The 16,358-nt window shown below is 35.8% G+C and overlaps 1 protein-coding gene across 2 annotated transcripts in view; it reads right to left on the bottom strand.

Annotated features, from left to right (window-relative positions):
- The window catches only part of PRKD1 (protein kinase D1), a 335,480-nt gene that overhangs the window by 21,932 nt on the left and 297,190 nt on the right, over positions 1–16,358 (bottom strand). For both annotated transcript variants that reach the window (XM_065906136.1, XM_065906137.1), the window contains 3 exons: positions 2,845–3,006; positions 2,191–2,289; positions 1,000–1,267 (listed from right to left, as the gene is read on the bottom strand). In XM_065906136.1, coding sequence (XP_065762208.1) covers positions 1,000–1,267; positions 2,191–2,289; positions 2,845–3,006 — 529 coding nt within the window. The remainder of the gene's footprint in view (positions 1–999; positions 1,268–2,190; positions 2,290–2,844; positions 3,007–16,358) is intronic.

Below are 16,358 nucleotides of genomic sequence, written 5' to 3' on the forward strand. Positions count from 1 at the left end.
TCTCAACAAACTTGGAACTAGATGCTGCCTGAAAACTAAAAAGGAAGCACAACTAAGGGTTAAAGAATGGATGCTCAGACCATCTGAGTATAAATTCTGGCTCTGCCATTTACCAGCTTTGTGATTTTGGTGGGGGGTTCACTCCTTTTACCTCAATGTCCTTGCCTGAAATCTAGATACAATAGTAAAATCTATCTTAAGGATTTTTTGGGGTGAGAATTAAATAAACTCCAAAGCAAGTTCATGAGGAACTCCTTCCTGAAGCATGCATGCAGGGAGCCATTTTCTCTACCCTGACTGGCCCCACCACTTCTTTTTAAACTATCTATCACTCTCCCTTTAAGAAGTAAATATTTATTAAGGAGAACTTAGTTTTAAGTAATGCAACACTGCCAAGGTAATCTACCCTAAAAAATCAGGATCTATATAAGAAATTATACATGAAAGTTATCTAACACTGAATAAATAGAAATAATCGAAAGGATAACACTAGGGAAATGACTAAATAAAATATTATATACATGCTCTAAAGTCACATACAGGAAAATGGTATACAAAGAACTCAGTATACTAATAAATGTAATGGGATTAACTAAAATATCAGTATCAAAAGGTTCTTGTGTCCATTTTAAGTTAAAAGTGCTTAAAACATAAATAGGCATACAGTAAATCAAAGATTACTGTTAGTTAAGATCAAGTATTGCCATTATATCTATGTATAAATATTCATAAGTTTTTAGGAAATAAACCAATGATGAACAGTTTCTCTTTATTTCATTTACCTCAAATTTGTATTCCTCAATTTCTCTACATATAAATTTCACGAGTAGATATTTTTGTCTCCATTTCCTTTACTTCTCAACCCACCTCAATCAATTTGTGCCCCTACTCTGGTGGGGCAATTAGCCATGAGCATTTATCAATTTAAATTTCACGACTGAATTAATAATGTAACATTTAATGAGGAAATCATTATCACTTCTGAATAGGAGATATTACCTTCATGAGAGATTTCCTTCCAAGGATTCGGTGGATACATGAAAGCTGCATTCTGGATTTGGTCGTGAATGTCCTCATCTTCATTAAATGGGAACGTGCCACTTAAGCTTACATAGATGATAACCCCAACAGACCACATGTCTAGAGAGCGATTATAGCCCTTGTTCCTTAGAACCTCAGGAGCCAGGTAAGCTGGGGTACCCACCACTGACCTCCGGAAAGACTTCTCTCCAATGATTCGGGCAAAACCAAAATCACAAAGTTTCACCTGTTGATAATAACAGTTTGAAGATATGATCAGGTCACAAATTTGTGGGTCAGTCTGTGTCTTGGTCCACAACAGCTAAAAAACAACTATAATGCTTTATACATATTGTATGGATTTCTCATGGTAGAACTAATAGCTATTTTCTATTTTATGTACTTGAGGATAGTAATTTATGAAAAGACACAAAAGTATATTTTTATTCATAAAAAATCACCTGAACATTTTTCCATCCTCCTCCCTAGAACTGAGAGACAAAGGTGAAAATATGTATACATAAAAGTAGGTTATTCTGTTTTACAAGGCAGGAAAACTTCATGCAAAGTGATGGATTTAACTCAAGGACTTATTATAAATAAAGGTTGAAGGATAAGCACATGCCATCATCCACAATATCCTAAAAATTAGCTCTGCAGGGACAGGAAGCCAGGACCCGAGGGCATCATGAAAGCAGCACCGAGCAGCCACCGCGGTCAGGTCACTCCAGACACGAGGGTCTCTGGAAAGAGATCCAGTTGTTTTGCATTCTCTGATTTGAGGAAAAGAAGAAACTTCTGTCTTCATCCCTGGGAACAACACTGAACTCCAATATCCTGCCTAACATCAGACAGGTGGTAGCATCCCTGGGACTCTGAAGCTGTCTCCCTCTCAGGCCAGTGCTCCCAGCACTGACCCAGGGCTGTCTGTCCTCTAGGATGTCCACACCACAGCAGCAGAAGCAGAATGAGAGGCCTGGTGTGCATCGGATTATAAAGGCAGGCCGGACTGAGATGCAGAACGAGAAAGGCAGTCCCCACAATACAAGACGGTAACAAACAGATGACAGCAGGCAGTGAAAGTTTTGAGGAGAAAGGGTGACAGAACGCAGCAAGGCAGCCAGTGATGCTGTCGGCTGCCTTTTTGCTGAGAGAGGCTTTCATACTTGCCTGAGGGAAAGGATCAGCTGATGCTAGCAACACGTTTTCTGGTTTGAGGTCACAATGAACAATATTTTTAAAGTGTAGATGCCGCAAAGCCACAAGTATCTATAGAGGAGAAAATCATCAACATCAGCTGATTTTAATCTAAAAGGTTGTTTCAAAATGTTCTCTACTAGGACATAAATTTAGAGGGTCAAGAGAAAACTCAAAATGAACAGTGACATTTCTTTACGCTTCAGACCCTGAAATAAGCTACCATGTTTCTAAGGAAACTTTATTGGAAAAAGTACTATATTATGGTAACCAGATGGCAGCCAAAACAGGTAAAGATAAAAGAATTCAATGATATCTAATAGGATACACATTCCTGAATATTTTCAAAGATTCAGGACTCAGCCACTGTGCATTTTAAAATTTCATGAGCAGTTTTAATACCTGGGCCTGTACACACATTATTCATTTGGTACTGGCCTAAACCCTGACTACTACAGATATAAATTAGATAATACAATAAGCCTTTTCAACTTTTTTTTTTTAAGTGTAGTTCAGACTCTGGAGGTAGGGACTAAACAACAGTGCTAGAAAGCTCTAGTTAAACAGTGATAACATCCGATATTAAATATTACCTTTTTTATTTCCTGACTCTAATTGATTTCTTACCTGAGTAATTAAAAACTTCGTTATGGGCTCTGGCAACCTGCCCTTTTCACTTGACAAGATCATCTCCAGCATGTCTCCATGGAGTTTTTCCATAACAACAAACACTCTTTCAGGCGTCTCAAACATACACTCCAAATTTACAACACCAGGGTGATGAAGGTTCTATTAAAGATAAATAAAGCACTTGAAGAAAATGAGTTTTTTGATACTGTTTGGCAAGCTCACTGATTATACAAAACTGTTCAAGCTTAAAGCTATGGAGAAACCCACACTTAAGATTTTTAACACCTCTAAATTCCACATGTGCTGCCTTGTATTTTTGAAATTCTAATGTCTCCAAAAAATACATCTTGACTTTCTGTGCACAGTGAATATTTTTTCCTATGCTATAAATCAAAATTCCAGCACAGTGAATTGCTAATTAGGTTTTAATTAGAATATCATATTGAAAAATCTGTAGTTTCTTAGGATCATCTCCGATATTAAGTATACAGTCCTAAATAAGTTTACTAGGCCTTCCATACACACTTGATAGAAATTTAATGTAGACAAGATGAAATACGTTCATGGAGTGCATCTGACTGCACTGATGAAGCACATTAATCAAAATCTTTTGGAGCTGCTGCGCTCTTGGAGGCTGCTCTAGTTTGCTATAAAAGCTCTTACACAAGAGTAAAGATACCCGTGAAAACAGCAAATATTATTGAGCCCCTGTTTTGTTCAGGACATCATGCTATGTGGTAGTGCTTCATAGTTCTCAAGCACTCAATAAATATTTCCACAATAAACTAATGGCCAATAATGATAGGCTGCATTTGGCTTGACATGTTAATTGTCACGCATGTCAAGTAAAATTACTCTTAACATTAGATGGGCCCTTGTAATGATGCTTAACTCTGAATGTTGGTCTGGGGTCGTCAACAAAAGCCTTTGATCATTTGACCTTTTTTTTTTCCTGCACACAACAAAAAATCCTAACATTAAAAGAATTATTACATATTCCACTAATATTTCAATGAAAAATGGGGAAAAACAATCATCTTGAATAAAAATTACTGAAAGAAAAAAAAAAAACAAAAAACACAGACTGACTTAAATGTGTTAACAGTTGAACATAGGGAAGAAAATAAATCCTTTATTCCAAGGGAAAAAATCTTAGTCAGTCATAAAATTAAATGCAAAATGAAATTTTCACAAATTATTGGCAACCTGCAATGGCTTGGTCTTCAGACCTCACGGACAGATGCTGGTGGTGAACAGCGGGGGGGACGTGAGTGTATCTGCACCATCACTGCCCTCCATGTAATTCCTCAGTACAGACAGCCTGGCATTGACTCAAAACGGACATGTACTATGGTTGGCAGTAGCTCCCATGATGAGAACCTGCCTCGCTGGATGAGAACCCCGTCCACTACTCTGGCAATTCTGCTCGCTGCCTTAGACATCAGATGAGACTTTAATATGTGCTTATTTAATTTGTATTTTCCCAGAATGTTCAGACCAAAAGTATAAATGAATTAATGAGATTGTTTTCTGTCAACGACTTCCCCATGGACTCTGAAGGACTGTATAAATGTCCTCTAATAGCTTCTATTCTCCTCTAATAGTCCTCTAATAGGACTTTGAATATACTTAGGTATGTATTTTAGGAAATAAAGTATATTCAATGAATTCGTTGAATTAAAGGTCACGTGAACGCAACTGGTAAAAGAAATATGTCTCGGAAAACTTTCAGCTCCTACATTCATTGTACTTGGTCCTTGACCTTTCACATACAAAACCTTTACATTTTACACGTTTGCTAAAGAATATATTGAATGGTAGCTGAAAAACCTTTCCAATAGCAAAATGACTTTATTTTTTCTGCATAGCTGATATATAATAAGTTGATACTTTTTGAGTTCATTATGTATGGTTGAGACAAAGCCATTACAGATGCCTACTCAAAAGCTATAGGTTTTTGCACTCATAAAACGACCAAACTTGCTTTTACATTCGACAGTAACAAAAGAAAGCAGAATATACAGAATCATGTTCATTAACAAAAATCTCTATACTGATGAGAAGTTAATTTACTGAGCCTAGAGAAGATATTTGAAGACTAGAGAGGGAAAAAAAATAAGTTACTATTTTGTATCATGTATCATTCATATTGCCTTTTTAACACCTTAAGATCAACTCTAAGATGAGCTTTAATCAAAGTAGCTGATGTGACTTGTTCACAATTTTAACTTTTTACAGAAACTATGAAATAGTTTTTCAAACTTTTCCTTTTAAAGTCTAAAGTAAATTAATTAACTTAAAAATGGTTTGGTGATTATAACATCAACTATGGCATAGTAGTGTTCAGAAAGAACTTTTGTTAACTTCTCAGGCCTAACTCAGGGATTTGGATAATAAATTTCATGGCACAGTAGCTACTACAGGACTTTGTGGCCATCTGTTTGTTACATTTAAGAAAACTAATTTTCAGGAAATGAAACATTTGGTCAAATATAGGAAAGAATAGTGTCCATTCACACATTACAGATTGATGACATATCCATGGGGTGAATATGAGTTATTTTGAAGTCTGGGAGGAAATGCCATTTGGAGATCAAAACAAAAATTTTCTGACTCAAACTGCCTAGAGAGTTCTTATGTAATTAATGGAAGCTAGTCATTAAAAGCAAAAGATTTTATAAAAGCAGTAATACTTTATAAATAACATTCAATTAAAAATTTTAGTTTATACATGTATTCTATTTTATATTATGCATTTTAGGTTTGCATTGAGGGTTATTTTACTTTAATCTTTAATTCTAACACTGCTGCTTTATTGTAAACCTAACATTGTGAATTCATTCAAACATCTAGCTGTGATAAATTAATGTCATGTTTTCCCCTTCTTCTACCTTCAGGATTATTATACTCAAACATATGAGAGGTAGGAAAGAGAAAAATTAGATTCAAGATCTCTATTCAACAGGTTATTTAGGAGTCAGCCTTAATGCGGGAACTTCTAACTACTTTCCTATCAAACGACTAAGTGATTGAGGTCATACTGAGACAGAAAGGAAGAAAATTAAGAGTGAGAATCCAGGGTCTAAGTTCTAAATGGCATACGGAGCAGACGGAATACACCAGCAGAGCGGTGTGCAGCGGCGAGCACGGGGAAGTGAGGCAGAGCAGAATGGCAACGGCTCTGCTGACGGTCACTCCTGAAGTGAAAGAACACACCCTCTTATACACTTTCTAATTACAGTCTTTAAAATTTAGGCTTCACTTACTGACCCTAGAAACGACAATCACTTAATAACTTATGAAGAGGATATAGCATGGAACAACACCTTGATAGTTGCTAAAAAGTCAGTGTAGAGAGGAGATGATTATAAGACGTGTGAAAGATAATACCCAAATTAATGTGGTAAACTCAGCTATCTCGCCTAAATTCTCTCTTTAGTTTGATAACCAGAAATTTAAAGTGAAAGAAAAGAAAATTTCCTTTTGTCTTTCATCTAAAGGAAGTTTGAAGTATGAAGCCCACACTTAACGCCTTCTAATTTGTCCTCTCCTATCTTCCAAGGTGGCTCTAATGGTAAAGAACCTGCCTGCCAATGCAGCAGATTGAAGAAATGCAGGTTCAATCCCTGGGTCAGGAAGATCCCCTGTAGGAGGACATGCCAACTCACTCTAGTACTCTTGTCTGGAGAATCCCATGGATAGAGGAGCCTGGTGGGTTATAGTCCACAGGGTCACAGAGAGTCGGACACGACTGAAGCAACTTAGCATGAAGTATGCACGCATCTTCCCTCATGGACTTCCCTGACGGCTCAATGGTAAAGAATCTGCCTGCCAATTTAGGAGACACGGGTTAGATCCCTGGGTCAGGAAGCTCCCCTGGAGAAGGAATGGCAACCCACTCCAGTATTCTTGCCTGGAGAAACCCAGGGACGGAGGATCGTGGTGGGCTACAGTTCGTGAGTTGCAAAAGAGTTGGGTATGACTTAGTGACTAAACAACAACATCATCTTCCCTCATGCTGTATTTTTAAACTTCAATGATGACAGAGGTGCTTCTACTCTGATGTCAACAGGTGAGGGCTATGTTACACCACATGAGAGACCTCCTGACTTAACATGGGGGGGGGGATCATTTGGTTGTTACATGCAAATGTGTCCTTATCTCATGTTCGGTTGACAAAAGCCTACAATTTATAAACATTTTCATACTCTAGCAGTTATCTTTTAGGAGGTAACATTTTGGGAATGCACATTGATAATATCTCAGAACCAATAAAGCTAGCATATAATGTCAGAGGAATAAATGCACCAATATTACTTCAGTAAGACCAGAAGTAACAATCCACCCTCCTGTGAATCACTGGCTGACATTTAGATCAATGGAGTCAAAACCAAATTTAACCTATTAGACTCTGTGAACTCAGAAATGACCTGATCATTCCTGGTAAAACTATTTGCATATACCATCCATCAGAACTTGCAATGTAATATTATATTTTTGTGTAGCATTAATTAACTCAGATTGACCCTGGTTAAAATAGTTCAAAATTTTGTGGAAGAAATAAGTTGAAGCATCTCCACCGGCTGTTAATATAATGCATATATTGTGTCCAGATATCAAGAAGGGGAGTCAGCTTTTAGATGGCTAGCTTACAATGCACAATTTACCATTATTTTTTCCATCTTAAGTTAGCTACACGTTCTGTACATCCTATTAAGTAACACTGGCCCAAGAAAAATTTTTTAAAGAATCACTTCAATATTTGCATAGAAGAAAAAAAACAATCAGGTGAGGCCTGATATGTAATTCCTGTATTCACATATATCCATAAACCTATCTACAATCCTCTCAATCATTCTGAACTTCATCTTTTCTGGAACTGCTTTAATCTAGCTTTAGATTTCAAGGCCATGCAGACACACGATAAATGGAATGAGTTCTCTCCTTTCCTTATACAAGGAGAAGAGATTGAATGCAGAGAGAGAGGAGTATGCAAAAAACATACTTAAAAAACCCTCCCATCACCACTCATGTTTCTAGCCTTTTCACCAGGTAGAATTAGTATAAAAATATGTGCTATTTTCTGCTCATCACTAGGAATCTTTTAGGGGGTATGAGTGGGAAATCTAAAAAGCAAAATCTAGATTCCTAAACCCACCATTGGACTCATACACTGAGGTTCCACTGGCACTGTCTGTATATGACTGAAGTTGTTACTAAATTTTGGAGAGTCGAGGGAGTGACTTCTACCAAATGAAAGGCCCTTACACAGCAAGAATATTGTACACATCCAGGTATCTACCCCCAGACCCCTGACCAACGCCAGTTTCAAGCTGAATTTAGGCAAAAGGATGCACTATTTGAGAATAAGAACGAAGGCTTAAAAGACAAAAAATCAATAGCTGATTGTTACTTAAAAAAAAAAAAAAAAATCAGTGTTAGTAAATATTCCACCCATAAAGTGTGACCTTCTTTCCTCCATGCCATTACTCAGTTTGTGTTTAGTGAAAAGGCATAAATTAAAAGAATGTCATGTTAAAATAAGGAAGCTGGAATTTGTAGATCAAGGTGTGTTTACTGCACACAAAAGTTAAAAACTGGATCAAACAGCTGAACTTTTTTTCTATTTGCTACAAATGAATGGCAATAGACACACACCTGGAACACTTTTATTTCCTGCTAACCTACCTGGCTGGAAACATGAACACATGAATCCAATCTCATCCCGATGTTAGATTTAAAGTGTAATTTTTAACAAAGTGTATTACTGTAACCTAATTACTATACTTAGATGTCACCACTCCGGAAAGCATAACATTCTACTATGAGATTAAATGACCTGTACAGACACATAATCTACCTGAAGTCTTAGTACTGGGTACCGGGACTTGGAGTGAGCATACCAGGTATACTGGACAGAGTTAGAGGACAGAAAGTCACATGCAAAAAAGTCAGACTGTGTTATCTTACATTGTACAAGGACTTTGTGGCACTTAGATGGCATATTATCAAAATTGAACAGGTTCTTAATTATGGGGCATCTCAGAATCTTTAAGTGAAAGACTATTCACTTCCAAGATGTAGATGACCTGGATGTAGCATGCAGTATTTTCTAAGCTTTCCTTTTGAGCACATCATAATCCTCACCTTCTTCCATGAAGGAACTCAGAAGACATGATCTTCCAAAAATACGTTGGGGAACACTGATTTTAAAAAACACTTTAGGGTCTTCTCTGGTGGTCCAGAGGCTGACTCTGCACTCTCAGTGCAGGGGGACTGGGTTCAAACCCTAGTCAGGGAACTAGATCCCACATGCCGCAACTAAGAGAACGCATACGGCAACTAAAGATCCTGCATGCCACGATGAAGACCTAAGATCCTGTGTGCCAAAAATAAACCAAATAAGCAATAAATAAAATAGACCTGGTGCAGCAAATAAATAAACAAAACTAAATATTAAAACATTAAAAACACTTTATATATTATTTAATTCAACCCCCGTAAAACATTCCCCATAAAACATTGCTTCCTTGTGAAGCAAGCACATCGAGTCAGATGAATTCTAATCCATAATTAAGGAAACTAAGATTAAAAGAAACTTAAGAAAAAACTGAAAAGCTCGACTGGAAGCTGGCCATCTGACACTAAGTTTTCATTATGACTAAATTGCTATGGAACACAATATCTAGTCAGAAAATTTTTCAAGTTTGTTTTCTTTTTATTACAATAGATTTTAAAAAGTTTTTTCTTCTACTTTAGACACATATATACATAATTTACAGACTATTTTTTTTAGAGCATGCAGAAGATAACAAGACCACTTTAGAGCCGTAAAACAGGTCTTCAAAAGAAACAACTTCATGAAAATTGTTCACGTAGTAATATAAAAAAGAAAAAGTATTTGAAGAAATATGAACATATAAGGTGAAACAACAGAAGTATAAACTTTTTATTAAACATAAAAGATAAAGTACTTTTTGAATATTTTTCTCCTGAGAAAGAAACGTTTACTCCTTCATGCTTTAAATAAAATCACCAGCTTCTGCAAATTTTCATTTTCCCACTCATGCTTAGCAATATTATTCTCTGGTTTCCTGTGATGATTATCTCTTTCCACCTACTCTTGATCATCTTTTTAGACTAAGAGAACAAAGCCAGGTATTTACAAGACACATATTTAATCTTGTTCTGGGAAGATAAATTACCATGTTTTGTAGTCAAAAAGGATGAAGGTAAAGTATACTTTATTATCTTACTGGCATGCTTTGCAATTCTATACCACTCTGTTTCCTTCAGCTGTGGCAATATAATTTGCTCAACAAGTATTTACCGAGTGTTTACTAGGGGCCAGGCATATGTTAATATATGTTCAGCTGGACCTCAGGTTTTGAGTCAACCGTGCTCTTTGTTAACATGAAATTATATGTCTCTACGTTCTCTATTTAAGAAATTCAATATCAAGTTATTTGAAATAATTCCTAGGAGCTAGACAAGTGGTGTCAATACTATTAATAGTAAGATAAGTATGGAATCTTTACTATATGCCAGGCACTAAGAAGTTCAACAAATTATTGTACTCAATTCTTATAACATCTGTACAAAGTTTTATGGATAAGGAAATTGAGACTCAGAGAATCTAAGTAACTTATCCAAGCTCCTAAGACTCTTAAGCCTGATGTGAGAACCCTGGCAGTCTAAGCCCAGAAGCTATGCTCTTTAAACATTATGCTGTCTATTACCTTAGTATTTTTCTTGGACTCAAATCCATTTAGAACCAGTGCTGCCTGTTCTAACTAGTATGCATCAGGGGCTATGCTACCTGAGCCTCCTCATCTTACTCTCAGAACCCAACTGAGCATGTTCTCTGGATTTCTGGATGCTGCCTCATCACTCTTCTCACCACAGCGTCCCCTATACCTGTTACGACATCCACATTGACAATTTGGATTCCCTGCCTTCCTGACTGATAAAATTTCTTTCCTATAGCTTAACCTGTTTTTAAGCTGGTGTACCACCCCCACTCCCATCCCAGTATTGTTCTGTGTTACCAATTCCACTCCTGATCTTGAAGTTGAATTGCCTTTAAAGGTATCACTCTGACATACTGTCTGGTTTCTTTCACACCCGATGCCCAATCTTCCTCCCAGGGCTAAGCTTTAGAGGTAGCTGTAATATCTGGAACAATGAGCAGCCCATCTATAAACTCTTCTTTCTCATAAAATATCACAGTTTTCTAACTGGAGCCTAAAATTTAATTACTTATTTATACAGAATGGGGGCATTTTGACTGTTAAAACTAGCTTTGATTATTGTAACTAGTAGAACCTCCAAAAAGTTTTCTTGCATTTAAACTTTTTTATCTATATCATCCCTCAATACTGATCTGATCATAATAATTTTTTGAAAATATTTCAATAATTCAATCACCCAAGCATAATAAAATCCAGTTGACTTTGCACGATATCTACGGTTCTCCATGAACTCTCACAAAAGCCATTTCCTAGTCTTACCTACGGAGAAGGCAATGGCACCCCACTCCAGTACTCTTGCCTGGAAAATCCCATAGATGGAGGAGCCTGGTGGGCTGCAGTCCATGGAGTCGCTAGAGTCGGGCACGACTGAGTGATTTCACTTTCACTTTTTACTTTCATGCATTGGAGAAGGAAATGGCAACCCACTCCAGTGTTCTTGCCTGGAAAATCCCAGGGACAGAGGAGCCTGGTGGGCTGCGGTCTATGGGGTCGCAAAGAGTTGGACACGACTGAAGCGACTTAGCAGCAGCAGCTGTCTCACCTAAGTGTACTCTGTCCTTTCACAGCAGTCTCTAAACTAAGGGAGGCAAACTCTTGGGGAAATGGAAGATTAAGAGATATGTGAGTAGAGGGATAGCGTTAAGGAAAATTTGCTTTGTTTATATTTGCACCCCTACTACCTGGAAGATGGGAAGTACTCAATAATTATATCTTGAATGAATGAATCTTAATAATTCATAAATAATTTTCTAATACAGATCTATTTGAGAAAATCTCCATATTCTTCAAATTCTCAATCCCCAAGTTGCCTTTCACAATAATTTTTTTCCCACTTTTCAAAAGGAAGGTATGCTTCTTATACATTCCAAACACTACTAAGGTACCTTGCCATGGGGAAGAAAATTGTCTAGGAAAAAATAAAGGGAAATTTTGAAATATTGTGCTGGTATAAACGGAATAACTCTAATAACTTGGAACTCAATTCTTTGGCAACTTAGCTTCTAATGCATGCTTTCACCAAAAGCAGAGAAGCATTTAATGGATCTATTAATAGAGAGAATTAAAAGAGGATGAATTTCTGAAGATAAATCACTTGAACTGTTTCTATCTTATTTGGGGGCGGGGGTGGCACTTCCAACTTGGCTTCTACAATTTAACAAAGGAATAAAATTGCTGAACTGTTTAAACAAAAAATAATAATCACCTAAAATTTATTAACTGTATTAAAAAAATAAACTTCATTAAATAATGTGCTTTCAGTAACATTTCATTTTTTATGTTAACAAGCATAGATCAAGCTTTGCAGAATATTTATCTTGCTAGACAAAGGTTTTACAAATAACTGTAATGATAAATGAATTCAGGAGAATGCTTTAAACATTCAGTGTTATAATCAAGAAATTTAAATATACACAATGATTTTTATTGTAAATAAATATGAAAGGAGGACCAATAAAAGACTTTAAAGTATAAAAATATATAACGGTGGAATATATTTCTGTGGTAAAAGTATAATGTAGTCAAAGAAAACAAAAATACTGTAAAATATGCTGCTATTGCTTAAAAAGCCTATGCATGTATTTTTAAATGACTCTTTAAAGATATAAAATGTTTCTGATATTTAGATTGTAATGCATATATTTAAATGAGTTGTACAACAGCTTTATTTTCAAATACCAGTATTTACACTATAGTACAAAATTAGTTCTTTGGACTTCTGACAAAATAGTTCTAGTTGTCAACTTAAAAATATACAAAGATACAAAGATTTTTAGAATTCTTTCTGAGAATTCTCAAAGTGTTTAGAATTTGAAGAATTTTTAGAATTATTTTTTCAAACCACATGAAGTGATTTGAAGCCACTCTTTTAAAATGATCTAGTTTTCTACTTATATTTCATAGTGTATTTATTTTATTAAGGTGGCCCCTCAGCCTAATAACCCTTTCCAACATTTCTTTGGTCACCAAAATTCATGACTCTTTCAAGATTTCACCAATGCTATATTTCTCTTTGAAAATCTCCCTCATTCCAGTACCCTGACCTCTGCCATAACCCATGGCTTCTTTCACTATGTTCTATGTTTCCACAGCTATCCTGACTTGCAGTTACTTGTATCTGTCTGTCCAAATATATCATAAATGTTCTAAAAGGTTTCACTCACTGTTATACAACCTAATAAATTGCTTTGCATCAAAGAAGGAAGGACTTCAAGAGCACTGTTGAATGACTTAATATTTTTATTAATTGAAGGAAATTAATTGAAGTTCCTTCAAAACTGGAGAAATGATAGCAAAATGGATAAAATTAGAGAATAACTTGCAGGGAAAGACATGAGGAATAATCGCTTGGTTTTTGGCTACTTGGTTTGGATAAGACTGGCACAGCAAAGTGGAGATGTCCTAACACCAGAAATAGGAGACTGAAGTGTCTGTGAAAGAACAGAGCTCATGAGATAAATTACGGAAATAACCCGAGAAATAATGACAGATGAGTCTCTTAAAGTGGATGAGCTCACTCTGGGAATGAGTCCCAGGTTAGCATAAACTGTTTGGATGAAGGGAAGAAGGTCAGTAAGAAGAACAGAGCTGGCAGAGCTGGCAGGGAAGGTGACATGGGGCCTGATGCATGCAGGGATGAAGTGATCAATGCTGTTGAAGCCCTGAGACTAGTCAAGTCGGGTAAAGACTGAAAAATAGCCAAAGGGAGATAGTTGGGCAGAGGCAGACGACAGGAGTATGGCAAATGTTCCTTACACTGCAAAAAGGTGTGGAAACCAAAGACAGACATTTATGAATAAGAATGGAAAGCAGCATAGAGCACAAATTTCAAGTGCGTCAGTATAAAATGTGCTGTAGCCACGAGCGATGGCCTAGACAAATCAAGAACACAGCTTGTTGTTGCCGTTATTTTGTTTTAAAGTTAAGAGATGCTTCAATGGGAAGAACAGTGCCTCACAATAGAGAATTAAGAATGATGGTGGAATTTTAGGACATAAGTACAAGGGGATATACTTAATCTATGGCCTGTAAAATTCTTACGTATCTTTTCCTACATTCTGTATTCAGTACCTTTAGTATTCCAACATGCTTTAATATAATGTATCATAAATGGAAGCTCTAGTATTGTTCCTTAGAAAAAAATAAGCTGATATTTAAGATAAAGACAAAATAGTATATCAGTTAGAATTATATATATTCATTAGCATTATCCTAAAGCTTTTGTGCATTGTGATATTATGTGAGAAAATAAAAATGACTTTAGACTGAACAAGCCTATGTTGATAACTTAAATTGTACTAAATATATCATGCCAGTATCACTTACTTTAGATTGTAAGTTTCTAAGCCTTCTAAGATTAATTGCATTTTCTTACAAAAGTCAGTTTTCTGTGATAGCCCCAATAGTCATAAAATATCTTTTTATCCCTATTTTGTTAACATGAATAGAAAAAAACAAAAATTTCAGATTTACTTTTTTAAAAAATCAAGATACAACTTATAAAATCATACTATAAGATCTCTTGAGAATTTTTGAATGAAGTTTAACATCTACATTAATTTACCATCCTTCTGAAATATAATAATAATATGATAATAATAACAAAGCATTTAGAGATAATGAAAACAGTCATTTGAAATGATGTAAATCAGGGATAACTATGCCAAAGGAGTCACACTTGCCTTAATTTTTTAATTGTTCAAAGATATCTACAGAGCATAGCTTTCTAAGGACTAAATCAGCCTCTCGAAAGCCTTCGCCCAGTAAAGATGATGAACGAGAAAAAGAAAGAAGAAGCCTACTTTTCACACAAACATTTTTACAACTTTGAAGTCCTACACAAGCTAATAAGCTTTTTTAATTAAAAAAAAAAGAAAACAGAAACAAATCAGAGTTCAACAACAACAAAAAAACTAACAGAACTACATGAGAATTTTCTCCCATCAGCCATTTCCAGCCACTTGGTCCTCTCCAGAGAATCTCAGAAGGAAGAACAGGATGGGGCAGAATTAGTCAAGACTTCAGGTATAAGCATAAACCAGGAAACTAGCTTTCATAAGCGAGAGACCACGGGTAGAGGATACCAAATACTTCTGTGTATCACTTTTACATCCAGAGGGAGAGGATTCTGCTCCTCAAGATTAGGAAAAGAAAACCTTCAGCACCATTCGGCTGATTTCAATCAGGGTACTTTTTCTGAACATATCAGTTAGTGAGTCAGAATCCTCCCCTCATCTCTCTACTTATTACCATATTTTCTTTTCAGGTTTAAAAAATGAATTATTTATTTTTATAAGAAATATAAAACAAGGCAATGATGGCTTTCAAAGAACAAACAATCCTTCTTAACTAACCAATTAACCATTAATAGCAAACAGAGTCCAGACATTTGCTTCCTGGTCAGATACTATGACTTCTTATGTGACAGGATGATGTCTCTGTACAGTTTTAATTCAACAAGCATTCATCCAATATTTGCTAAGCATCTAATTTTTGTCAGCAACAATCTTTGGTGTTTGGGATATATCAGTATATATTTTGGGATATATATCAGTTATTTGATACTGTTGGTAAACAATAGCATCTGCCCTTCTGAAACATATATATTCTAGAGCAGGAAGTGGGACTGGGGATGGGGAAAGAAACCCCACAGCAAATATAATAAATAAAATTCTGTAATAGGCTAGAATATGGTAAGTGCTATGGAAAAAGAGAATATAGACCAGACTAATTTCTGGTGAACAAGTTTGAAACAAATGTCAACTTTTGGTAAAGAATGAACTCTCAAATCTCATATACATAAACCAAGCTTTAATAAGACTCCTTGTACAAGTTTTGTAATTAAAAATTCAACATATAAATATGTTGTAAACATCAGGCTAAAAGTAAACCTGAAAAGACAATTTAAAGACAATTTAAATACAATTTAAAGACTCATGACAGGAAGGACTTGAGTGTCTTTGTCCCCACTGTATCCACTGAGCCAAGAACAGAGCTTAGCTCATGATATATACTCAATAAATATGAGTTTGATGAAGGAAGTGATAAACAACTGGGGACAATGGGGATGAATGATAACTGATGAGGATTCTTGAGATTTCAGGCCATAATAATATGTGAACTGCTCAAACTCTTCGTATGCTCAAGGGACAAAATCTGACTTTCAACCTAACCAAATTCTTTATAGAAAACCACATTATAAAGATAAGCTGTCCATAGGTTCGTGGATTTATCTCTGGGCTTTCTATTCTGTTCCATTGA

This window comes from Muntiacus reevesi, chromosome 15, assembly GCF_963930625.1.
Source record: "Muntiacus reevesi chromosome 15, mMunRee1.1, whole genome shotgun sequence".
NCBI lineage: Eukaryota > Metazoa > Chordata > Mammalia > Artiodactyla > Cervidae > Muntiacus > Muntiacus reevesi.